This window comes from Semicossyphus pulcher, unplaced genomic scaffold (assembly GCF_022749685.1).
Source record: "Semicossyphus pulcher isolate SPU_LCO1_2020_fin unplaced genomic scaffold, fSemPul1.0.p SCAF_1, whole genome shotgun sequence".
NCBI lineage: Eukaryota > Metazoa > Chordata > Actinopteri > Labriformes > Labridae > Semicossyphus > Semicossyphus pulcher.
The window spans coordinates 27,116,769-27,143,750 of record NW_027211603.1 but is presented as its reverse complement, the minus strand read 5'-3'; the positions used below and the strand labels follow the sequence as shown (position 1 = coordinate 27,143,750).

General features: G+C 42.6%; 1 protein-coding gene across 1 annotated transcript in view; it reads right to left on the bottom strand.

Annotated features, from left to right (window-relative positions):
* Nucleotides 1–1,723: 1,723 nt before the first annotated feature.
* The window catches only part of wtip (WT1 interacting protein), a 33,182-nt gene continuing 7,923 nt past the window's right edge, over nucleotides 1,724–26,982 (bottom strand). Inside the window, exons 2-8 of the mRNA XM_069664701.1 lie at nucleotides 22,565–22,666; nucleotides 9,321–9,388; nucleotides 7,880–7,942; nucleotides 6,574–6,704; nucleotides 6,265–6,316; nucleotides 4,924–4,992; nucleotides 1,724–2,357 (exon numbers count right to left, since the gene is read on the bottom strand). Coding sequence (XP_069520802.1) covers nucleotides 2,205–2,357; nucleotides 4,924–4,992; nucleotides 6,265–6,316; nucleotides 6,574–6,704; nucleotides 7,880–7,942; nucleotides 9,321–9,388; nucleotides 22,565–22,666 — 638 coding nt within the window. The 3' untranslated portion in view covers nucleotides 1,724–2,204. The remainder of the gene's footprint in view (nucleotides 2,358–4,923; nucleotides 4,993–6,264; nucleotides 6,317–6,573; nucleotides 6,705–7,879; nucleotides 7,943–9,320; nucleotides 9,389–22,564; nucleotides 22,667–26,982) is intronic.

Sequence of the window (26,982 nt, the reverse complement as noted above, 5' to 3'; positions counted from 1 at the left end):
GCTCAGACTGTGCTATTCAGAGTCGTCTTGAGTAACAGTATGTCAATGTGCTGGAGCATTAATGTACCACCTTATGTATAAGGCATTATGTAGAGCTTTAAATAGTGCTTCATTTGGAATGATGTGCTTAAAGGTCAACCAAATCATTTTTGATTCACCTTTTCCTTTTTTGTAACTTGCATTTAGAACACACACACACACACTGATACAGGTGCAACCAAAGGTGGAACATTTAAAGTATGCAGAAATGCCTCTCGTAGTGTGTTAAAGGAGCAGTTCGCCCCTGGATAAAGCCACTGTCAAAGCTGGTGTTCTCTGTAGTCGTAAAAGCAATACTATTTGAAATTGGCACCATAGCTGTGGAGAAAGTTGTACAAGCTGCTCGTGGTTTCGCCCATTCTACATTCCTACAACTCCCAGCATGCATTGCACACCTCCCTCTGAAAGGAACGGCCCAGTGAGAGACGCTGGAGCGAAATACTACCGTTTTCCAGTCAAGGACATTGATCGCTTCAGGCAATGGCTCAGAGCGGTACAGAATCAGAAATACGACGAGAATATACCAGTGGATCGTCTAAAAAATCTTCAGGTCTACAATCTACATTTTAAACCTGTCGATTTTGAACGAGACATGACATCGGAGGTGGGAGTCTTAGATTGAGGAAGTGTAGTTTAGCGAGCTCCCTGACCTCCACCAGATGGGCTGTTTTATGTAGACTGGTGGAGGTTTTCCAGGGCCCATTGGAGAAGCGGATAGCGTACTCCAAAGGCACAGAGCAAAATTGCATTTTTTTTCTCCCATGGTTGAAATTCTGGCCCTTTAATGTATCACCTTATGAATAGGGCATTATGTAGAGCTTTAGGTAGTGCTTCATTTGAAATGTGTTTGAAGGTTAACCAGGTCAGCTGTTTTAAACACTCTGTTGATGCTGAAATAAATTTCCGCTCTTTTCTTTTTTGTATCTTGTGCATACATCAAGTTACAGGTAGAACCAAAGGTGGAACACTTAAGGTGTGCAGAAATGCCTGTCTCGTAGCGTGTGTTAAAGCTGTCTACAGTCCGCAGAAGAGGATATCAATTCATGTTGCAAAAATCTTGATTGATGCAGTCAACCTTTGGTGCTCAAAGTGGAATAAATTCATTGTCAAGTCAGATGCTGTTTGAACCAGGGTCTGCTCGTACACAGCCTGTGGATCTGCGACCCACTGACAGCCGTGAGGAGGCTGAGTCCTGGAGGAGAAATGATACAACAGACCCAAAATGTTCAGAAGCGTCAGACAGACAGCGCGTTTCACCTCTGAATCTATTGCAAGCACAGGACAAAAACAAGAATCTACATCTATGATCGTATGTGGAAAACATCTGCAAAATATATATTCATATATAAAAGACAATCTATGTGCATCTAAAATTTTCTTCTTCTGTCATAATATAATCATTATTAAGACACTGCTTGTGAATCTCTCGAGGTCTCGTCTAAGACTTCTAAGTGGAATGTCAGTCGGTCCTCTGGGCTCGTGCTGCTACGGTGCATCTGTTCTGTCGGGGTGGTGCAGTTCATAGTTTCTCTCACAGCCCTGGGTCGTGATGCTGGGTGTCCTTTGCATAGCCTTACGCAGGACTCCGTTTCAGTGTTAGAAGCTGCACAGAAAGAGCCCGCTCTGAAGGCACAGCATGCCCACCCTGTGGTCCGTCCGGTCCAGCCAGCACTGGAATGTAGCGGCTCGTTCCCTGGCCTTCCTGACGTCGACGTGAGCAGCGATCTCAGACGGTCAAACCGCTTCAGTCACAGCACAGGAATGAAAAACATGGAGAGGGAAGAGAGAGGAGCAAGGAGAGAGATGAGTTTGCGTTCTCTCCTCCGATCCAAAAACCCCTCTCTTTGATGAATGTGCAGGGGTCAGGAGGTGTGACGTCACCAGGGGCCTCTGGGTGAGCCGGCGTGTTGGCTTTCAGGGTTAGGCACCCCAAGGGAAGGGGGGAGGAAAGGACCACAGATGGAGGAGGAGGGGGACCCTTTTTTCCCAGCCCTGTCATGTGACAGCAGGGCTTGTGGTGGGAGCTGCACAGTGTGTGTTAGTCCACGGCCTGGTAGTAGCTCAGATGGCCACACAGAGGCTTCCCTGGCCTTGTTTCCCCCTTGTTGCTGGTGTCTCAGATCACCTGGGAGGCAGGGCTCGGTTGCTGCCCACCCTCCTCTCCCTCACAGCTCCGTTACGTGGAGGGGATAGCTGGGGGGCATGTGGGCAGGGACCTGCGACTGGAGCCTGTGGATGTGGCAGCCGTGGCAGAGAAGGTGGCCTTCCAGTGGATAACAGCGGTGTCCCTCTTCGTCGTTTAGCTGGAGGCCACAGTCCTGAAAGAGCGACACCAAAACGTTATCACACCATGAAACAATAAGTTCACCATGACGTGTGTGTGTCCTTTGTCAACGCCGAAACTATTTCCAATAGAAGTTTGACATTTTGAGAAATACTCTTAAAAACGTATAAATATATAACACTTATGTCTCAGTAAATATTAAGTAGCCAGATTAGCTTAGCTTAGCACAAAGGCTGGAAACAGCTAGCCTGGCTCTGTTCGAAACCTCTGAAGCTAGAAAATGAACACGATATATCTTGTTTGTTTAATCAATACTAAAAATGTAGGGTTATAAGAGGACATCACCCACCAGAAAACTGGGAATTTCCATATTTTCATTTCACTTTACGGATTAAAATAAATATAAAACATGTTAATTATGAGATTTAGAGTTTCAGATAGAAGGTTTTGTCATCTTTGGACAGAGCGACACATGCTGTTTCCTTCATTCCCATTTCCAGTCTTTGTGCTAAGCTAAGCTGCTAAGGATTTAGCCTTATTTCAGTCCCTCTAGGAAGTTGAAATGTTACATTCCCGCAATTTTGGCCAATTGCCACAACTTTTCCACAAATTTGACCAATCATTTCCAGTCATTTACGGCACCAAACTCACCTCTTTCATACTAAAAATATTGATCTCCAGCAATGTTGTATAAACATCTTAAGATATATGTTATAATGTTTCTTTCATATCACTGGAACGCTGCGTGCGTGAGATGTACTGTTTTTGCTGTGAAGCAGGCAGCTGATCCGTTCTAATGAGGCTCCAATGTGATCGTCTCTCTTTCAGGAGCTTCCTTATCCCGCCTACAACTACTCTATGGAGACTTCATGCACTGAATTAATGATAATAAATCCAATACTAGATGTATTCTTGTTATTTATCCGTGTCTCTGTGCTGAAAACTGTTAGCTGTCCACTTAGATGTAGATTCTCCTTTCCACATATTGAGAGCCTTGTCATGTCCACATGCAGTGTGACATGAGCATTTAGTGTCATTCAGTCTTTACACATTTCATTTGGCATCTTGACATTTAAATCGACTCGCAGTGATGTCAGAAGACAAACAGCTCGCTCAGCCAATAGAAGGCTTTATTGAAACGTTTCACCAGTTCATCCTCTCATCTGACTCTCCTCCTTTGAGCTTACGTCTGCTGAACTACCACATTAACTGTGCTTACAAGGCGAATTTAACAGAAAAAGCGTACTTAGTGAGAGCTAGCTGTTTGGTCTTGGTGGTGAGTAAGGGTTCAGTTATGTGCAGGACGGACTGCTACATAAAATATAGACCCTGTGTAGGAGAAGCTCCTGAGCCTGAAGGTAAAACTGTGAAACACATCGCTGTATTGTTTTCCTTTCCTAGAGGGGAGAGGGTTCATCCCAGAGGGTTCAGATGTCCATAGGGAATTGTGAGTATGAAAGGAGCTGGTTCGGTGCCTCTGACCTGGTCATGTCTTTTTTTTTTTAATCTACTTCTTAGAAATTTCTGTGTTGTTCGACAAGGGCAGAAGCTGAACTGAACATTGAACCTGCAAGGGATTTCTCTGCACATCTGACAGAGTTGAGACCCCCGGGGTAGACCCTGAACATGCTGGAGGGAGTGCATAAACCGACTGGGCCTTAAACACTTTGCTGCTATCGTGATTCAGACCTGTAAGCAGCTGAGAGTTCATGTATTATACAGGATTTTGCCCGACTGCATGTGTGGATATCGCTGTATCCTCTGCTTCGTGTTGTTGAAGAACCCTGAAGGCATCTAATGTGTAACTGTCTATGAAATAAGTGATTGTTTATCATTTCCAGGATGATTCAGCTCTGGACTTTACCCTTCCTCTGTGTACAAGCCCCCCTCCACAACTCAGCTAATGATTACCCACCATTACATAATGATCTGATCTATTTCTATGAAGAGGAATGTCGGCGATTCAGAGAAATCGGTCTCATCCTGCTCATGAGGGGAACTGTTATGAGTATTCACAATTGAGAAACAGAAGCTGAATCAGTGCATGGTGACACACGTTGCTCATATGTTTCACGAAACCTTCTGTGACACTCGAACTGCAAACATCCGAGGGGGCTGAGTGGCGGGATGGCTGGGATTTCACAAGTCTGGTTTAAGCAACAAGTCCCCAGCTGAGTTCAGAGCTCAGTGCAGGAATGCGATTTGTCAATGAGTCACAACGTTGAGCCGTAACCTCGGGTTGGTATCCGTCTGTGTCTGTTTTCACTGTGTGTGTGTCTCATTCATTCCATTTGAGACTGTAGTGGTGATTCACACCCGTTGGTACTAAAAGAGTCTCGTCCCACGATATGAAGCTCTTAGCCGAGTTCATTGTGTCTGAGAGGATGTGCACGTGAATGTGTGTGTGTGCGCGATCAGGTGTGTGTGTGGCTCAACAGTGTGAGATGTGTTTTACAGCAGGGTGAGAAGCTGAATCGTGCATAGTGATGCTGAATCAATGCATTGTTGACTTCTGTTACTCAGAAACCCTGTGTGTGTGATCGCACGTGCGTGTGTGTGTGTGTGTGTGTGTGTGTGTGAGGACAGTGTGCAGGCCTCACCTCACAGTGGTAACACTCCACATGGTAGTCTTTGTCCATAGAAACAACCCGGATGGTTTCCTCAGAGCCCTGGTAGGAAAAACACACGGTGAGACCTTCACAGTACAGATCAGTCTGCTGTCTCATTGAAGTGAAACAGCAGGTCTTGATTCCTGCAGCTGCCGCATACACACCTGCTCCAAACCGCTCTTATTGTACATGACTTTATCGTAAACAGAAAGAGGGAGTTTGGGAGTTTTGTGCCGTTTTACCGCTATTTCTTTTTACTTTTGTTTTCCATTCTAGATACAACAGGGAAAAAATGAAAATCATAACATTTAACTTTCAATATTTTCACTTTTGAAAGAAGGCCGGATAATTTTTCATTTCTGCTCAGTTTGATCTTTGATTCTTTTGCGAGTTTTATCTGTTGATTTCCTCGTAAATGCTGTATATGTTTTGATTTAACCTGACTAGTAAAGATATTACTACTTTGTTTGCTACAAGGCATTTTGATAGAATATTCATTTCAAAACCAAAAATACAACCTGATGTTTCTCTTTGAATCTTTATCATCTATTCTGAACACAAGTTCATTAAATCTGCTATTTAATATGTTTAATATGTAAGAACCTTCACCCCTGACTTGTTAACCGGATGAGTAGATTAGTAATGTGCGAGTCAGGAGTCAATCATTCGAAACAAATGACTCTTTTTTACCACTAACTCGTTCACTAACTCATCCCTCCTACCCGCCACTAGACACTGCAAACTGCAAATCTGAGGCGAGACCACCGTATAAGCCGAGCCCTGTGAGAAAAACAACCGCTTTGGCGCTTGTTTCAACTCCGGAGTTAGAGCGCCCGGAGCTTGCTCCCTGTCCTGAGCGAATCAGTCACTGAATCAGTCACTCACTCAGTACCCGCTCTCCCAACATGGCGGGGCACAAAAAGCACTTTTTACGCACACAATCATGGGAAAACGAGCGTCACAAACCCTGCGAAATGACTCGCTTTACTATCAGAAATTGATCAATTAGGTCCAAAAACAATCAGAAGGTCTAGATGAGCTGCACGATTAAATGTAATCTCCATTAACATTACGGAGTGCTAAACTGGAAGTTAGCTCGATCGGGCGATGGGACTCTTTAGTGCGCATGCTCTATGGGCGCACGGGCTGGTGGGTGATTCAAGCTATAGGTAACTTGAGTGACTCAAAAACCTGACTCTCTTTAGTGAGTCACTCAAACAAACTCGAGTCAGTAGAAAGAGTCGAACCTCCCATCTCTAGAGTAGATGTTTGGCCGAGCATATTTCTTAGAGATGACAAACATTTCAGACATGTCGAGATGCTCTGCCTTACCTGGGCTGGAAGGATGGGCTGGTTGCAGGAGGCACACTTGGGAGCAAAAACCCTGTCGTGGAAGAGACAACAAAAATATCAGACAGAATTTCACCGTTCTCTGTGTAATGTAAAACAGTCGACTTCTTAATGTATGCCTTTTTCCACAAATATACCTGGGCAACTCTAGCTCAAAAACTAGTAGCAGTAGCAGGAGTAGAGTGAGTAATGATAAATTATGCTCCTTCCATGCTGTAAATTCCAGGCCACATTCTGTCATGCATTAATCATATGTTATCGGTGTGATGAGCAGAGAGGTGTTCTTCTTACGTGTGGTAGTCTTTGACACAGTAGATGTTGTTCTCGACGTCGACGGTGAAAGGCACTCCATCCAGACCCTCTTTACACACCACGCAGCGAAAACAGCCAGGATGGTAGGACTTGCCGAGTGCCTGGAGGATCTGGACACCCACACACACACGCAGAAGAAACACATACACACACAGACACACATGGAAGAAATGCACAGAAGGTAACAGTGAGACTTGAGAGAGAGGCCATAAAGGTCATGCAGTAACAAACAATGCGCTGCCATCTGGAAGTGTACATTAAAAACATAAACTCAGTGGGGTTGATGTGATGTAACATCTCAACTGCAACGACGATGTTGTTATTGAGCAGGTTGCAGTAATAAACCCTGCATCAAATCTGAATCAAGAGTTAACCTGCAAAGATTATATTTTTAATAGAGATAGGCATCTGCTCAGGCCATGTCCACACGGACAGTTCTTCCCTCCTTCGATTAAAAAAAACACCCCGTCCACACAAGCACAGTCCCTGTGACACATGAGAACCAACAGGCCGTGATATAACCCAGTCATGTAAAGAAGAAAAAGAAAATCGGGCCAATCAAAATCCTGAAAAAATCTTTTGCCAGAAGACTACCTGACGGGCTGCGATGGCACATCGAGGAAGGGGGACGATATATCAATATAGTGAACGAGTAACTGTACATACATGTGTAAACATGTAAACAGTCCTGTTAGCAAGGTTAGAAGAACCACTCGTTTTTGTCACGTCCGTCATTTTGCATTGAATGTCTCCTCATTTGTGACGCCTCACAAAGGAGGTGAGGAGATAACGGCGCACAGCCTGACGTCACGAGCCAAAAACACGTCTCCGTGGAAACTGAGTTTCTAAAAGTCTTCGCCCTGGCCGGAGTTTTACAAAAGATCAGTTTACAGTGACCTAAAATGATGTTTGTGTGTGGACGAAAGGCCAAAACCCAGAGGAAAAAGACTCACACTGTACAAAAACTAAGTTTCTTTGTTACAGGGACTGTGATAAATAAAAAGTCCAAACTGTTCTGATTGTATAAAAACACATTTTTTAAACATTTTCTTACTTTTTATTATCAAACTGTATTCATAATGTGGTGGGTGACAGGTGCCATAAAATTGGTTAAATTTGTATGTTTAACAAAGTAATAAACCTATTAAATGAATAAATACCTGCACAATATCAAAATACCCTAGACCCCTAACATTTGGGGTCCCTAAAAAAGATGGGATAATTAAAATATTACTTATGCATTAACTGTGCTACTAACTGTACATGCTGTTGGCAGAGCTCTTACCATCTCCATGATGAGGTGACCGCACACGAAGCACTTCTCAGCCGTCTGCTGGAAACCAGAGTACTGTAGGGGAGACAAGACACCAGAGTTATCATCCTCAGCAGTGAAAATTGATCATTTTTTCATCACTGCAACATGCAGTGCCTCACACCTGATGCATGAACTTATTTCAGTCCACAGCTCCTCCATAGAGGGTGCTGCTGCGCTCTTTAATCTAACATGAAAAGTGCCTCTTTGTCTCTCAGCTGACATGTTCATCAGGCAGTGTCGACCTGTGGTGCCTGAACTAATGATTATTTAAAGCTTTTTCATTCTGAGGAAGGTTTTTTTGCCTACATCACACTGATACTTTAAAATCCATTCATAATTGCTCTGTGATTTTTGCCAAACGGCAATCTCCACTGGACCAAGCAGGTGTGAAGTGTTTCTGTGTGTTACAAGGCAACAAAACACCCAGCGTCACATCCACAGCTTCTTTCCCTTCAACCCAGAGCACAGGCAGATAATGAAGGTGACCATCTGCAGCTCACAGCCCCCTCAGGGTCGTGACCTGATGACACGGGGGTGCTTGTTTGAGGAGACATGGCTACCAGGTGGAGGTAGGAGGCTGTGATGGGGAGGCTGCCCCCTGCCCTGACATCTCCACTCCAGATCTACCATCTGCCACCACCTTCCCCCCCAACCCTTGAGACACCCCCGGGGTGACAAGCCAGACTAGTCAAGTCTTAGCTGCGTGAGGGAGGCGGAAGAAGATTAGTCTCATCCCGTCATCTGACCTCCAGCATCAGTGTATCACTGCGAGGCTGTGATTGTAGAGTGCAAAAGAGGAATTACAGTGTTTCCTAACAGATCAACATGTTCAACTTGAAAGGAGAAGCTGCAGATAAACAGGAAGTACTGAAAGAATGTGATTGTGAGGATGTTACAGGAAGTTTTGAAAGCTTCTTCCTTCTTTTATCATGTGTTTGTCTTAACAGAACGAGCTAAAGTCCACAAAATCTCATGATTACAATAATATTAATACTCGTATTTAAAAGTTATCACCTTGTTGAGTTAACCTATATTAAACTTATCATAACTGTATTTCCAGAAGAACACAAAGGCATCATGGGAGCAGGTCCTGTGTCTGCATTGGCAACCTGAAGCAGATGGACCAGCTGTCCTCCTCCCACTCTTAATTGTAAGTGCAGCTGAGCAGCTCGTGGGGTAATTGAGCTCCTTGGGGAGATTTTGGAGGAAATTAGTGTGAATTTGAGGGGTGGTGCAAAACTCCTAATTGTAGCTGCGATGTCTGTTTCCTCTGGAGGGTTGCAGAATGTAGCCTGAGATCCTAATCCCTCGCTCCACCAGCTCCTCTGTCAGCACACCGTGAGGAAGTGATACGCTGCTATAGCAGCCGCTCCTCTTATCTCAGGACAAAATAATGATGAACACGACTTACCAGAAAGTCCTCCTCACAGTAGACCTTCCCGTTGACGTTGTAGAACGCTTTCCCTCGCAACCTCCGCCCTGGAAAGAAAGACAAAAAATAAAATGAGATGTGTGGACGACTTTAGCCAAAACGCTGATGCTGATAAACTATATGAATAAAACTATGTAGACATGTCTCTTATGATCTTTTTGTTTGGGATGTTTATTATAGTAGAGCTAGGCTCCTTTATTCTAATAAGGGAAAATCTTAATGATACAGCATACAATAATATTTAACACAGTTGTGGGCCTCCAGCTTCATAGCAATATTGAGTTTTAAGTAGAACAGGGCGAGCAGCAAGTAATATCAGGTAGCGAAGACTACACCAATCAATACACTGTTCCAATACCAAAAATTATTAGCCCCCAAAAGAGCCACTTTTTATTCTTCTCCTCCAAAAAAACAACCTAAACAACAATAATATACATTATCGCTGTACTACACAACTACTTTTTTTGAGCACCAATAAATACATGATTTCAGGTAAACTTTCATGTGGTGATAGCAAACAACAACAGTGATTACTAGCAGAAAGCTTATTTATAGTCAAAGCTAGCAAAATGTCAGCATCAGTGATTTACCAATACACATTTTAAGTGTTTTTCCTAAAGCAAATTTCAGATCATTCAAACAGGAAATTATCTTAAATCTGTTTTAAGAGTTTAGCCAACACTCTCAGCGGACACAGGACGAATGAAGAGACCGAGCTGCTGCTAACGTTAGCTTAGCTTGTTTCTACGTTTGGATTCCTTCAGTGTACTGAGTCAGGCCTCAATGATAGCAATCATATCACATTCATACAGGGTTAGTAGTAGACAGCAGCTGAAAAATAATAATATATGCTTGTTTATCACTCTGGTATTTAATGGGTACCCTAAAGCTGAGCTAACAAGCTTATGAGTTTGCTAAGTGCAGGCTTGTAAGCTCAGATGTCTTTATTAAGGCAGATTAGATCAGTTTATGGCTAACATTTGTAGTGTGTGTGTGTGTGTGTGTGTGTGTGTGTGCGCGCATGTATCCCCATGTGTGGGCGTATGTGTGGTGTGCGTGTTGTGATTTTGATATTTGACTTTTTATTTATTTCATTTTATTTTTCTTCTGCTCTGAATTTTGTCCTTTGGGTTTAATTATACTTTTGTCATATTGTTGTGATTGCTTTTTCACTTCATGTGAAGCACATTGTGTCGCCCTGTGTATGAAATGTGCTATATAAATGAAGTTAGACTTGACTTATTTTTCCTCAACAACAACTTTTTAGAAAACAAAACTGTGAACCCCGCTGAACAAAATGCCACAATGGTGTCAACAGAGGAGTAGGGAAAGCTCTGGGAGGTATTGTGACTGAGCAAGCTAGCGAGTTAAGCTCACCAGCTCCAGAAGTTCACCAAGTAACCCTGCGAGTACTGTCACTATGTCACAAAGCTCCGAGAAACAAATATTGTGCAGGATCATTTCCCTGGACCACCTTCAGTCCAATATGTTGAGGACAGTCCTCCCAGATGAGAGGAGGCAGGTTTAGCAGCAGGTATGCTAAACTAATTCTGAGACAACCCTGATCTAACTTTTGATTCACGTCCATCTTTAAAGCCATGTGTTGTTGGTTTAAGCAGCATTTTATAGATGTATAAAGCTATATTCTATTATTGGTGTCAAATACCTGTTATGTTAAGAGTGCTTTGTCTTGAAGTAGAGCATGCAAGTACAACATTTGAGCTGGTTGTTGCAATACAAGTCTTTTGCACTGGTCAAACTAAACAGTGAAAGATAGCACAGTAAATAACACTTAAACACAATTTCTATTAACATCTGATCCTCTCAGTGCAAATAAATAATACTGTATACCACGTTCATAATCTCTGTACTTTAAAACCACAGCAGCAGGTCAGTGTTGAGCAGATGGTCGGCCGAACGTAGGCGACATGCTGCCGGTGCCTCCGTTTAATTACTTCGACCATTGATCCCAACAGGAATCCATTCAAAACCCATACACAATCAATACAGCAGGCTGCTTTCTCTCCAAACCTCCCCCCAAAAACTCTGTCCTCTTCCCTTCCCATTGTGCACCGTCCACAGACACACCAACAATAGCAGACAAGAGGGAGGATGAGGAGGATCTCTTACTCTGACACAACCAGAGCTTCAACTATTTATCAGTTAGGACACTGAAAGTGGTTTCACTCATCGTTCAACATCTTTAACATATAAAAACTTTAGACTATTAAAGCAGCTTTAAGACATCACTTTAGTGGCCTTTATTTCTGACAAAACATGATGAAACATAAAATAGTTGCAGCCCTGCACCTGCAATCACATCCACAGGGACATGCCTACACCACAGCAGGGCCAGGTTCAGCATACTGAGCTTCCAGCTCCGAGTTTGAAGCCTAAATTCCTCTGGTTGAGTCTTCATTCATCAGAATCCAAGTCTGAATCCAATCTAAAAAGAAATTCTGCTGCGGGCTGGCTTCTGCAGCCCCCTGCCATGCACCCCTTACAGCTCGCCCATTCAAATTCATTTAACAGCAGCGGTGTCTCTCTGGCAGCGCGATGACTTCACCCGAGCCTGGCAGAAGAAGCACACGGATCTCATAAATCTGCTGGATTAGTCAGATTTAATTGTCGTCCCGAGCTACCATTGATTTTATGGGTGTCCCAGCATGGGAAATCCACCCCCTCCTCTCTTTTTAACACTGAAATTTATGCAATCGCTGTATTTCACACACAAACACGGTGTCACATTGCTGGGAGATGGCAATACATTAACACCCACATAAATGGCTGGAGCAGCCGAGGAATGCTGCCCACACAATAGGTGAGACTTTTAAGACTTTGAGACAGAGGAGCAATTAGCATTTTGGTAGCGTGGAGCAAAAAGAAAAGCAGGACGGAGGAAGAACTCTTAAGAGACACCGTCTTCAAACCCGGGACTTTGTGGAGGCTAAACTTGCAGGAACAGTGAGATTACAGAGAACAGAGCAGCAGCGGGGGCTGCGAGGTGTTGCTGTGTGCTCGTCTGTGGCCTCTGCTCTGGAGTTTGGGGTCTGGAAGGTGAACACAAAGGCCCCAGCGTTGATGACTGTGTGGAGCGCTGCTAGGGGAGCGGGCCGACTGAGCAAACGGGGACATTCTTTCTGCCTGAGGTCACTAGCTGGTCCCATTCAACCCCCCACACCTCTCCAACACCCGCTCTCTGCCCGCTCCCCTCACCGCGGAGAGGAGGGGGAGGGCTCCATGCCTGCCTCTCTCTCTCTCTCTCTCCTCTGGCCTTTTGTCACCAGACAGAGAGCCTGAACCTCCTCACAAGAGACACAACCAGCAGCTCTATTTATGTGCCGCTATCTATCTGCAGATTTATAATTTAGGACCTTTTTTTTTTTACACTTCATATGATGTATAGAAAACTAAACCTCCTGATTTGAGATCCAAATGGATTGGAGCCTTCGATCACTCTCAAAATATATTTAATATGTATCTCTGTATATTTTAAATCATATAAATCAAATCAAATAAACACACCATTCCCATTAAACAGCTAATAAAACTCACACACTTTAAGCTACTCTATAAATGCTAAATTAACCACAAAATAACAACGACAGAATAATGATGGCTGATTTTCCCCCCTCGCTCTGCGGTCACCGCGTTGCTGTTGCAGCTTCAGGGCTCTGACCTCTGCCCTCCTTAATGCCGGCTGCCTGTAATTTCTGGTTATTTAGGAATTAGAGCTCATTCTGCTAATGCACTCATTTTGAATGATGGTGTTGCCATGGAAATGAGCGCTGGTCTGGTGAAAGAGGACTGATGTGTCACCGAGGCAAAGGTATTATACTGCTAAAATTTCACTCCTGCAAGAAACTGGAACGCACACACGAGGTCCATGAATAAACCGTCAAACTTTACTGGTTGCCACAGGATCTATAACAAGAAATATGGAAAGCTGTGAGGTTTTATTCCAATAAATGTTGTTTCTCTCTCTTTGCTGGAGATTTGAGGGCCAAAAAACTTGAAAGTGTCTCACTTTTCTCACAAGAGGTGTGTGTCCTTGAATTCTTGCATCATGTAGGATATGTGGTCTTTTTAATGGCTACTAAAATGAAATTACATGTAGCTTTTCAGCTCTTGATTTTACCCTGTAAAGTAATAATCTTGAAGATTTTCATTTAAATAAATGTCTGTTTAGTCACTGTCTATCGCCGAGTGAGGTAACACAATGATAACTGAGCCTATGGCCCACTGATGAAAGCCTTCGCATTTGCAGTATTACAGACTGGCTGTATGGTGCGACTTTCGTGGAAAAGAATCACAAGCGGCGGACCAGTTAGTGACGCGTTTTCCATCACTCAGCAGTGGTTGGTCTGCCAGAGAGGGTAGGTGGAGCTAAGCGGCTGCTTTTCCGGTCTCTGCAAGTGTTGCGAGTAAACAGTAATCTACTGTGGCTGAACAAACAAAGAAAAGATCGATGACTACAGATTAGAGATAGAACGATATGGTTTTTTCAGGGCCGATACCGATACCGATTATTAGTAGTCAAGGAGGCCGATAACCGATATTTGAAGCCGATATTCATTTGCAGTAAAAGTGAAAATATTGGCGTCAAAATTTTGAATAATACAAACTCTAACACTTAACTTTGTTTAAATGCCTTTAAGCATATGCATCAGAGCCAGAGCGTCAAAATGCCGAATATCGGCGCCGATAATCGGTCTATCCCTACTACAGATACAACTTCAAAAATAAGTGAAAATCCAAAGAAAAAGAAACAAATTCGACGCTCAGATGAAGGCAAACTGTCTAAAAAGGAAACCGGAGCCAACTGTGGACGTCACACATGAGACACTGTCCGGATATCTGGGAAGTGTGCTCCCGCTATTACCGTTTATTGCCATGGGTGCCGCTAAAGAGAACAAAACTTTGATCTGGAGATTATAACTTTAATACAAGAGTTTACACTCTTGGAGCCAGTTTGTTTTAGGCTATAGAAGAAGGATGTTCACCTTTGTTTTCTGGTCTCATATAGTCTTTCTTATCCCCTTTAAGCCCGGTTAAGACTCTTGTTGGATCTGTTGGTAAGATTCAGGTTTAATGATGTTCTGCACTTGATTCAAAAACAGTTTCATACTTGATTGCTCTGATGAAAGGGTTCTTGGAGTCAATTTATCCAAAGATACTGCAAAATATTTCTTTCAGTCAAGAGTTTCAGGCTTCTTATAAATGATGATGTTTAGAGTCAATGTTGGGGTTCAAGCCTGTTGATCAAAGTGAAGACGACTTTATATGCAGCCAGAAGAAAAGCCACCTTTGAGTCTCCACTCAGGGCAACAAAATATCGACACATTATGAACACAGATTAAGCTTAACAGGGAAAACCTCTTCTTCTAACACGAGTAAAGGTGCGGTCAGATGTTCACTGTCTCATGTGATTGACAAACTCAAAAAGGGTTCAAACTTTCAATGTGGAAGTCTTTGTTAACTTCCTGTTGCTCATATGGTGTGACTCCTGACTGTTCCTCTTTGTTTCAGAGTGGTTCAGAGTGCTCATGACATGACATGAAGTAATTTAGCAATTTTCATAACTCAGGATTATAACTATAGTCTCTGGCTAAAAAATCTGCTAAACACAGCAATAAAGAGTCTTTGAACCTGAACATAGGGCACAACACATCCTTAATTATGACATGTTCAGCCCTGCCTGATTTAGTGGATAAGAGGCCAACCGTTGGGCGCTGGCTGAAGCTGAAAACCTACCTACAATCACATGTCTGGTTCTGTTTGAGCAACTGGGTAGAGATGTTCCGAGTCTGACACCACTCTTTCTCTCCTGATGTCAATAATGAAACCCAAACTTATTGGCCGATACCGAGAACCAATCTGTTTTCAGTGTGATAAAATATGCAAACTATCCAAGAGCTGTATGACAACACAAGTACTACCCCCTCAAAACTGACGCCTTGCATACTTTTCGCACACTTGCCCGATGTGGTGTAAAATATTGACAGATTGCTGATATTCTGATTGCTATAACTAACGTTACATTCTCCGCTAGCACTGCACTATTGTTTGCTTTTGTCATGGGATAAATAACCTGCAGCACCATGCAACTTGCTGAAAGGAGTTTTCATATTTTAAGGCTGGTAAAATATGCTTTTGGATCAATGCACAGACTGGCCCATTCTCTGATACCCACTCCTGTATTTGGGTGGTATTAGAGTCATTTTCACTTAGACATGATACCATTTTTTCCTTCCTTACACCAGCTCTGATACCAAGACTTGAGTATCGGCTAACACTGAGTATTAGGGCTGGGTATCAATAAGGATTTCTCAATTTGATTAAATTTCCGATCTGGTTTGATTCGATATCGATTTGGTTAGGGGTATTTCAGTTACAATATCAGTGCTCCTCTAACCTTGTGCACTATCAACATCTTTAATGTTTACAATAAGAATTGTCCCCAAAGAACATCATGTTCTTTTTATTTAACATGACAAACACACAGCAGTCAACACAATATTCACAATTTTATGAATTAGACAGTTTCAGATTTTCAGTCTGAACATCTGGCTCATGGTTTTGATTAAACGAACTGGGCTTCAACTTGCGCAAGATTTGGCCCTGACATTATCGGGGAAAGGCATATTGGATGACAGCTTGCCAAAAATACACTCGCGGCCAAAGCCGACGCTAACAGAGAGTAACATAAACATCAGTGCAAAACTAACTTACATATTCAAGGACGCACACACGATAAAAATAGTCCGTCGGCGATCACTGATATCTCCCTAGTAGGTGCAGTAAACAAGTCCGGGCATGTCTCCCTCACTACCGTGTTTCAGGGGGTGTTGTGCTGCGTTTCGGGTGCGTTCAGAAAAGTGAGTGATCAGACACGTTTCTACACATATTTTCAAAGATCGATCTCGGGATTTATTAATCCATATTGGGTCATTTATATGGAAAATCATTTTTTTAAACCCAGCCCTACTGAGTATCGCTTCCATACCAGCAGGATTAAATAAATACAAATTATTGGTTGAAAAACTAAAAAAATATGGTTAATAGGGGTTAAAACATGGTATTGGACCAGTGCACTGACTGGCTTTACTAGCCAATACACAGCCGATACAGCATTTTAGCCAGTATCGAACGCCGATACTGATACCAATTTTAGTATTGGAAGATCTCTATAATCTGGTCAATTAATCTGAATCATCTTCTGACTCAGCCTGAATCTGCACGCGTTCACACTACAAGAGCTCATTGCATGGCAGCTTTTCTCCCTCCCTGGCCTTGGCCACTCCAATGCAGACAAAAGACATTGTTGAGAGTATCTTTTTTTACATTTCTTTCTGAAGTCTTGACATTGATACTATCTGGCAAAAACAGCAGTTAGTCTCCTGTTATTTACTCCGTAGCTTTGATATGTTTTCACTGACAACGCACCAGTCTAATGAGAGGTACTGTTTGTGTTCTTCCTGGTGGGATGCATTAGATTCAGCCTCTCTGTTCTCCGTCTCTGGCAGAGAAACCAGAGCTCTGGCTGGGCTGGAAGGACAGATAAATGTGACGATTTGCTTACAAAGAAGCTTCAAACTGATTTTTTACACTGTGCCATGTTGAGCCTGTGCATGCCTGCAGTCTCAATGAGATATTCAGTATTTTTTGTGACAACTCAGCCGTAAAAGGTACATCGGTAAGCACATTATCCACCATGAACGATGCAGTTCATCTGGAATCAGTGACATATATCTATTTTTACCAGTAATTGCTGCAACATCCCTTGAGCCAGCTAAGATGTGCACACACTTCATCAGTCTCTTATACCATGTTCTGATTATGTTTACACAGATTGACTCCTAGTTCGCCCCACCATAGAGTTACAAAGAGATGTGCTCTGGCTGCTGGTCTGCATCAATGTTCAGCACAGAGCATTTGGAAAGGTTGAGAGGATTACATTAGGAATGCAGGATGTGGATTTTTCACTGATAACCATTTTAATAATTATCTGACTTCTCATGGCCATTACAGACAAGAGTCCTGTACTTTATATAGGAGAACATATCTGGTGGTTCATGCAAAAAGAGGGTAAGAAAGTTGGATTAAGCAAAGATGGAGGATTTAATCTTCCTTACATATTTGGTCTGGTTGAATAATCTTGAAGATTTTCATTACAATAAATGGCCCTCTGATGAAAGCCTTTGCATTTGCAGTATTACAGACTGGGTGTCTGTGGCGACTTTAACAGAAAAAAATCTCAAGCAGCGCCCAGTTAGTGACGCGTTTTCCATCAGCCAGCAGTGGTTGGTCTGCCAGAGAGGGTTGGCGGAGCTTAGCGGCTGCTTTTCCGCTCTCTGCTGGTGTTGCGAGTAAACAGTAATCTACTATGGCTGAACAAACAAAGAAAAGATCGATGACTACAGATACAACTTCAACAATAAGTGAAAATCCAAAGAAAAAGAAACAAATTTGACGCTCAGATGAAGGAAAACAGTCTAAAAAGGAAAGCGACCGTCAGCGAGGAAAATCAAGAGTTACAACCGTAACAAGGCGAGCCAACCGCTGACGTCAAACTTGCAACACTTCAAAGGAAATGTGCTCCCGCAGTTATTGTTTATCGCCATAAGTGGAAAGAGAACGAAACTGAGATCTTTCAAATTACTACTTTAATTCTGATCGGCTGCAGGATGCCTACTAATTCCTGACAATGGATACCTTATAAGAAGTTCTGGTTCAACAAGGACACTAACATAGGGGCCTATTTATTCCGATATATAAACTCTATCCCTAGTCTACAAGTTTTTCACATTCCAAATGGATTTCAGACACCACTTGGGACACGGCTTCAAACCTGTTTGATGTTGAACATTTTATATTTTTTTATAAAAGATTGAACAATGACAGATGACTGGTCTACAAAGGAGGGGGGATATAAAGCACAAAGCTGGCGCAACAACTGCAGAGGCTAACACGTCTTCAACTGTGCAGAAGGATAAGAGTGTGTCTGAGGGAGAGAGCTTTCTCTCTGCAGCTCCCACTGGAAAATACCGTCGGTAATATTCTGGTCTGTGGTTCTGTTATTTCCTCATCTTGTAGCCTTGAGTGCTTTTGGGATTTGAAAGCAGATAATCTGTGCGTCCTCTGTATTTCTATGTGATTCAGATCATACAAAAAAACCCCTTCTCTTAATCCTCCTAACACCATTAAATCTGTCCACATTATGTTCCAGAGGACTGAACAGTTTGATGCTGCAGCTGAGAGCACACACTGATATCTCCACTGAACAAACTAACACTGAGACATCTTGATGAGGTGCCAGGCGGTGTCTGCGATGCCTACGCGAAAGCAGAAGTTCACCTGTTGTCAGCTAAAATCTCTGGCAATATTATGACAGAGATCCTGGATATCTCCCAGGATCCAGTCTGCCTGTTACTCATTAAAAGAAGAGGAGGAACTCAACTGTAAGGCCAGGAGGGTTAAAGTATGATACAGGCTTGTTAGCTTAGGGCTCACTGACCTCCATCTAATGAGAGCACTTGTTACAAGCTACTGGCTTTCATAATAGATATATATAATCCAATTTACATGGGTGTTTTATTTTTAGATCCATACAGGACTTTTGAAGAACTAAGTGTGGTTGATGCGAGCGCTACCAACGTCAGAGTCTCGCCTTATGCTTATCACAATCTAATTACTTCTAATACGACTGCTACAATAAGTGTGAGTCTAAGCATGCTGTAAGAATCGAGGAACACGACACGAAGAACTGAGCGTTCCCTGTTTTTCAGCGCTCTGATTCCCGCCGCCTGGCAGGTGCTACTGGTGGCAGGGAACGATTTGAGAAATTCAAGCCCCTGAGCTCTCTTCTCCTGCCAGTGCTTTCAGAGGCCGCTTGGATTACCGTAACACACCAATGAGTCATCAGCCTTGCGGTTGACAGTCTGCTCATCCAGCCTGAAGCAACGTGTTTGATTATTTTTCTATTCTATCCCCGAGAAGGCTTGCTTATTTTCAACAACACCCGGCCTCGCAGTCGCACGGAAATATATATTTACTCCAGTTAAAGAGCACTTTGGAGGGAGAAATCGGCTCAGTGGGGAGAGAAAGCGCTGCACAGAGAGCTGCGGAGGGACACAAATGTTTTGTTTAATGGCACTTTAATAGTAGCTGTGAGAGGAGGAACATTAAGTGTAAAAGCGAGTGTTGAAAAAACGATATTAAATATATGTCCATGTGTGTGTGTGTGTGTGTGCACATACATGTCTGCAGCTCTCCGTGCGTGTGTGCTGTTTAATGTGCGCCCACCCCTCGGCCTGTCCCCTCTGATAAGCAGGTCTGGTACACTTTGTGACTGTCTGATCGAGGTCCTCCAGGGAAGGCCGGCTGAAGTGGAGGGGGGTAGTTTGCATTCTTGGCCATTTCATGAAAAAAGGGTGCAACCATGGGAGTAAGCCAAGAGGAGGGCTCAATTATGCATGGTTAAACAAAGCCCAAGGCTACCAGCGAGCAATGTCTCAGCAAACTCTGCCTCGCTCTGGAGCTCCAGACTCCAGGAGGACCCTACTCGAGAGAAAACTGAAAGAAACCAAAAAACAAACAGGAACGTAGCGGCTGATAAATCACCGGATTGTGTTATGACAAGTGCAGGCACTTTGAAACTAAACTTCTCAGAGGCCGTCCTAAAAGAAAACATTCCCATTCACATGAGGTCAAATGATACATCGCAGAGTTTACGTTACAAATAAACCATCTGGAGAGGCACGACGGCCTCTGAAGCTATCAGCAGCGACCCGCAACGAGCGCAGAAAATGACAAATCCTGGATGTGATTTCTCCCATAACTCTCTCAGTAGCTGTCTGTGGTTTCTGTCTCACAGCCATAAAGCCCCACTTAGCTACTTCAAGATATAATTACCCCTTCCAAGAAGTAATACAGTCATTCTTTGAGAGTATTTTTAGGCTTTAGGGGAAATAATCTGCTTGTTTCAGGGGTAAGCTTAAAATATATGTGCTTCATTTGATCTCTAAAAGCAGATTTCTGCGCCTCGACTTCAAAACTAACCCCTAGAAGATAATCAGGACTACTTAAACAGCACTTAACCAGGTCAGGGGCGACGTTTCCACAGTAAAACCCCACAACTTCAGCAACTGGACACTCCGCATCTGGCCCCCTCTTTCTTCAGACACACAATAAATCGGAAAGTATGTGTCTTTGGTTACATGTAAATTATAGGCAGTTCTTCCAGAGCCGGAGGGGGTGGGTTTGAGGATCAGTATCCATGTATAGTACAATATATGAATGGAAGCAACCTGGCTAAAAAGCTCCCTCCCGACATCTTCCTCTTGTTTCCCCGGGAAACAGGAGAGGAGGGCTGGGGTCGGGTGACAGGGACGTCCAAAAAAAACACACACTCACACACACTATCTTTACTGGGGACTCAAAAACAGATTGAATCACAGACTTTAAGGGGAAGTAATGAGAGTATTTTATTTATTTGTTGGGTTATTAGCTTGTTCTTGGTGCAGAGAGAGCTCAGCCTGAGGACTTTCTTTTCTAAGCAGCAGCTGTTTCGACACCCGGCTATAACACCACGTCTCACAGCTCCTCTGATGATACTAATGATGATTTTCAGCATGGACAGCAGGCGCTGAAGCCCAGAGCAAGGTTATATGAAAGATAGGAATCAGTAATGGAGAGGTTGGAGAGGCTGGAAACACATGTGAACGACCGATGCTGCCTGCACGTCCTGTGGTGTATCTAAGGCTTTAAAAGATGTCAGGGTTCCTCCACTAACACCACTCACACGTTTCACTCTTTAAGTGTTTTAAATATGTGTGATGCTGTGCTCATTGACGGCTTGAGACAACTTACAGCTTCGTAGGTGAGTTTAATAAAAGAAGTGGATTCATTTTTCTGGGCAAGAACCAGATAAGCGTCAGTGAGATCCACGCAGCTCCAGTCAACCTTCAGAAATAACTTTTAAATCAACACATTTCCTCACTCTTTGTGAAAAAACATCAACTGCAAAAAGCAAACTGTCTTTCAAACGATGAGGCACGTCTCCCCGGGGGGTCGCAGCAGCGTTGCAGGGGGTTGCATGGAGGGAGAGATGTGAGGCAAAGACACTGCGTGAGATGAAAGAGACAGGTGGGTGCAGGTGCTCTAACAGCAACAAGTTAGCTGATATAGTTTATTACGATTGACGTGATGCACATGTTTCTAAGTTCAGCATGACTTATGTAATGTCACTTGTCAAATACACGTCCATAAATCCGCCTAACAACCATAAATAAGATGCTCCTTATACATCCAGAAGCTCCCTGAGAATCATCGAGCTCATCAAACTTTCATTACGAGAGCCGTCCAGAGATAGTTGTCTGTACATCTACTGGTCAAGTGTAAACATGGACTGCCAGTAGCCACTTAAGCCACTCGCAATGGTGTTTATATAACACAATGTAAACACATTTAGGGTGAAACTTGTAACTCACTGAATCCATATCAACATCACACTTCCTCTTTACACTGCAAAAAGCATTTTGAAAGTGTAGATCAAAGACCTTGAGCAGGATTATACTACAATACTATATTAAAAAATGTACTATAAATATTAACTGAAGCTCAAAAGGCCTTATTAATCTGGGGTTGGCGGAGGGAGAGGATGGCGCTATGATGAAGGATATCGGTGGTTGCTGTTGTCTTGATTACGCTTAAGGAAACCCCTGGTGTGGACGGACCAATAATGACTTGTGCACTGCTCTACTACTCGCTATAGATTGGAAAAATTAACAACCCCCCCAAACCAGAGATTGTGTTAGAATGAAACCGATGTCAAGCTGAATGAATAAGGAAAACAGAAGCAAAAATCCAATCGTTCAGCTAAAACCAGATGAGTGCTTCTGTTTTGAGATTGCGGACCTCAAATTTAGCTCCGGTTTCATCAAACAGGTTGTATTTTTTCTTTTCCGTCAGCCTGGTCTCCAAATATAGAGCGCAGCATTCCTAATCATATGCAGCTTTGACATTTCAAATCTGCTGCCTGCACGACAGAAATGTGAAAATAGACTCGCGTCACTCAAAACTCCTCCGATGTTTAAATTAAAAAACACAGACCTCAGCAACAAGGCTGCTTTGACCAGAAGCCATGTGGCAGCGGGAACTGTTTTGAAGAGGATGTTGTGGAAGTCAACTCACATTTATATGACATGAAACGTTTTACTCACCACAGGAGCAGCAGGTGAAGCAGTTCGTGTGGTACAGGTTCCCCATGGCCTGGCAGGCTTGGCTGGCTCCGTACACTCCCTTCCCACATTTGACACAGATACCTGTCAAAGACACAAGGTCGGTCAGACGATGGGATGAATCCTGAGCAGAATACTTTGTGTGCTGGAGAAGAGGAAATACATCCTGCATCCAGCACGGAAGAAGAAAAACTCCTGGGACTCATTTAAACATTTTCATGAGATTAAAACCTTGTTAGAACACAAATCATCCTGTGCACAAAAGCAAACCACTGATTTACACCTGCTTTGTGGCTAATTTTCATGCTAATGAGTTTGATATTGGGAAACTAGCTTCTACTGCTCAATGCTGTTGGGAGTGAAACATTATAATTGATGGACATGCTGCGAGCTTTGATGCATCTTTGTCGGAAAGCAGATCAAAATCAACTCCATGCGTGCCAAAAAGTGTTAACCTGCCACAAACATCATCACTGCTGTGTTTCCAGAGTCGCATTTATTCTCCTGCTCTCTGCAGCTTTTGAAGACCAACATCAAAATGAAATTCAGGGGATGTCAAATATGTCGAGCTCCGACGGCAAACTGGCCAAACACAGAAAATAACAGTTACAGCTGCTCTTTTATTTGAGGTGTAAAGATGAATGAAAGCACTCAAAATTTGAGTTTGTGACTTTAAATGCTCAAGTTATATTTCCTAAAATGGTTTCTATTCCTGTTGCATAAGTCTAAGCAAAACTTCTACCGTTTCCTTGCATTACATCAGACTGTTTGAAGGCGAAGAAGTTCAGGAAAGCTGATGGATTTTTATTAAAACATGCTGGAAGGAAATGCTGTGGATGTGAGGGGACTGCCGGGAAGAAAGGAAGTAGGTGCACCAAAAACTTTACCTTAAAAAAAACAGAACTTTTATTTTCATTTAACTATGGTAAAAAAGGTTTGCATAGTATAGGAACTAACACCCAACTTGTATAATGAGAATATGTTTTAGATACTTTACAGATGAGGATAATGAACAACATAATTTTCCACTCTTTTGCTGTATTTAAGCTGTTAACAGTATTTTAGAAGTATGAGGTCATGAGTCCAAACACCCTCAGCACATCCCCGTCCCCCGATATCAAGAGTTTTGAGCTGTTGCCAAAAAATATCTTTTCAGACTTTTAAATCTGAATTATTTCTCTATGACAATAAATATTCATGAAAAAAAAAGAATCTCCGCTCCATCAGGACTGTGTGGGTGTTTGAGTTCACTGACAGAGCAGCCAACATAAACAAACAAGCCCATCACTGTAATTAGATTTTTAATTTAAATGTTGCCAACTGTGATTGTTGCACAGAAACGAGTGACATCATCCTTTTCCAACGAAGCCCCGCCCCCTTCAAACCACTGAGAGGAGGACGGACACAAACTAAAAAGACGAGAATCGTTAAAGTAAAAAAACTGTTCCAGCTCGGGCAGGAAATGTTCCTTTGATGTGGGACTTAAACTCTCAGCGCCTTTTAAACAATACAGATGACATGTATTTGTTGTATCAATAATGGTAGACTGAACAGTAAGGATTTTGTGCATTGTGACAGCTGTGTGGTGGCCTGCTCCACCGAGTGCCAACTTTTCCCAACTCCACCACAGTCTGAAGAACCCCCTGAAGTTGTCTACGGTCCACCACGCTCCAAACTTTCCCAGTATAAAGAACATGTCTAGGTATTAGGGTTGGGAACCGCAGGGTAACTAACGATACGATGCGCGATACGTGGCCTACGATAACGATAATATCACGATACAGTGATTCGGTGATAACTGATATGTTGCAAGACAATCATATAATGATACATCGTAATATCTGATGAACTTACGAATACAAAATGCCCCTAAAAAGGTAAATTGTGGGATTAATGTACTTATTCACTGCAATTTGGTGTCAGTTTCACTGAATTTGACACAAACTGAGATGAAACAACGTACGTGTTTTCAGTCATTAAATTTACAGAACTAAAGAACAAAGTAGAGTTTTGGATTTGAAAGTGGCTGGTGCATCTCTTGACTTCTTTTCACCACTGTCCCACATCAATAAAATTTAATCAATCAATAAAATTGGATTTGAATAGCGCCAAATCATAACCAAAGTTATCTCGAGAGCAGGTCTAGACCTACTCTTTGTGATATTACTGAGAGAGACCCAACGAGCCACCATGAGCTCTCTTAGCAACATTATCCCACTGTCTCCTTTAGGGATGCACCGATTCATCTGCTGGACATCTGAATCGGCCGTGTTGACAGACATCGGCTCATCGGCTAATAAGGTGGCATGCGCCAATGTTGGTATTATTGAACTGCTTTAATTGTGCAGTGAATTTAATTGTAACATTAAAGTATTTATGTTTTCAGACACATTTTTGTTAGGCCGTGTAAGCACTAAAAAGTGTTTGTACTATGACCCGGTGATTCTGAAACAGGATAAAGAGGCTTTTTTAGGCTTTTCAATTTTTGAAAAATGATTAATTTTTATGTGAAAGAAGTTCAAATAAAAAGATGTATTGGGAATTTGAAAGATTGAATTCATGTAAGAGTGTGATGAAGGCCTGAATACATTTATTTTTTATAATTAAAATTAATTTCGGCCCCTTATCCAGACGAGGGCATTCATAATTACAAAAATTACAGTTATTGAAAAAAACATCGGCCATCGGAAAAATTGTTGTTTTAACCATCGGCCCTGATTTTCTCAATCGGTGCATCCCCAGTCGTCTTCTGTTATCCTGCAGTCAACTTCTTCTGCCAATTAATTTGCGTTCACATTACCCTCCTTAATGTCACCACCACGAGGACTCATGAAGTGGTGACGCGCTGAGTCAAAACCCCAGGGAAATGCGTTTAGAGCGCCATATGTGCAAATGTGTTATTGTTATTGCCTAGCGATAATTGTATTGCACGAGTCAGGCTGACAATATATTGCTGTTTTGATATTTTGTCCCGCCCCTGCTTGGTATGTTTAAACAGTTAGTTTAAAGAGTTATCTTTTTCTATGCAACTGTAACATCCGGATCTGATTGAATGATCATAGTCCCTGTAACATACAATATCATAGCACTACTTTTTGTGCCACCTGAGCAGAAGAATTAATGTTCACCTTTCTCAGTAAAAACAAATCCTCAGCATGAAAACTGTTCAACATTTTGGAGAATCACTTCTGTATCTCACAACATAAATTTGCAATGCTCAGGTGTTTCACTATTTTCTTACACCCCTAAAACAATAGAAGGCGTATTTGTATCCCAGTGGAAGGTTTTCTTGCCTTCCTGTTTTTAACATGAACATTTTAACAACTTTGTATTTCCACATTCAAGAACAACGTCCTCATGGTACAGCCGACATACTGAGCTGCCTCACTACAGAGACACTTATAGTGAGTTTAATGCCTAGAAAGCTGTCATGGATAGGATATTTTTTATTAATAATGCAGTTCTAATCTGCTTTAATGTTATTGCCCATCAGTCCATTAACACAGTATCGAGATCACGTGTGATGTACTGACTAACCCAGAGAGGATTGCCCAGCCATCCGGTACATGAGCACTCCTCCTGCTACATAAGTGTGAACAAAACAGCCACACAGAGTAGTGTGACCTTTAGAGAAGAAATGAAATCGGGAAAAACAGCGGCTTGAAAGTATTCAGACGCAGCCGCAGCAGACTAACGATCTCCAAACTCTCACACACAAGACGACCTCCGTCGGGGTCACATTCCTCAGGGAGTGCAGGGTCAAAGCCTGGGTGGGGTGAGTCCAGGGTCACAGTGCCTACAGGACACAAGATCTCACAAGATCCCAACAGGGAGCTGCTCACCAAGCCGACCCCCCCTCTGCTCCCACTAGATAAATGATTACTTATCTTTGAAAAAAATACATATCTGTGCATGGATACAGAGTAAGGACAGGCTGTCTGTGACATAATGCTGGAGTTCCCTGAGTATCTGAGGCAATCATTCCCCTTTCATAACAGCTCCAGAGCAGGTGCTGATGTAGAAGACACAAGGACACTGAAAACCAACTGAAGGTTACATGTTTCCCTTTACACCTGAGGTGTTTGCACAAAATTATTAATTAGAATCCAAGTGAAATATTGTCTTTCAATGGTGTAACCTCAACTCGTGTAATCACTACAAAGAGAACAGAACAAAACAGGCAATAAGAATGATTAAATAAACTCGGTATAATCGTAATTGCTTGTTTATTCTTCAAAATAAATGTCTGTGATGGAAAACAAAATGGAAAAAACACCTGTGCATGCTACAACCTTCAACCTGAGACAGAATCAGTTAAATCATCAGGCAGGCGCCAGCAAGTAAACAAAGGTCATTCTGATAAACATACGGCAGCCATCTTTTTTTTATAGTTATCAGTG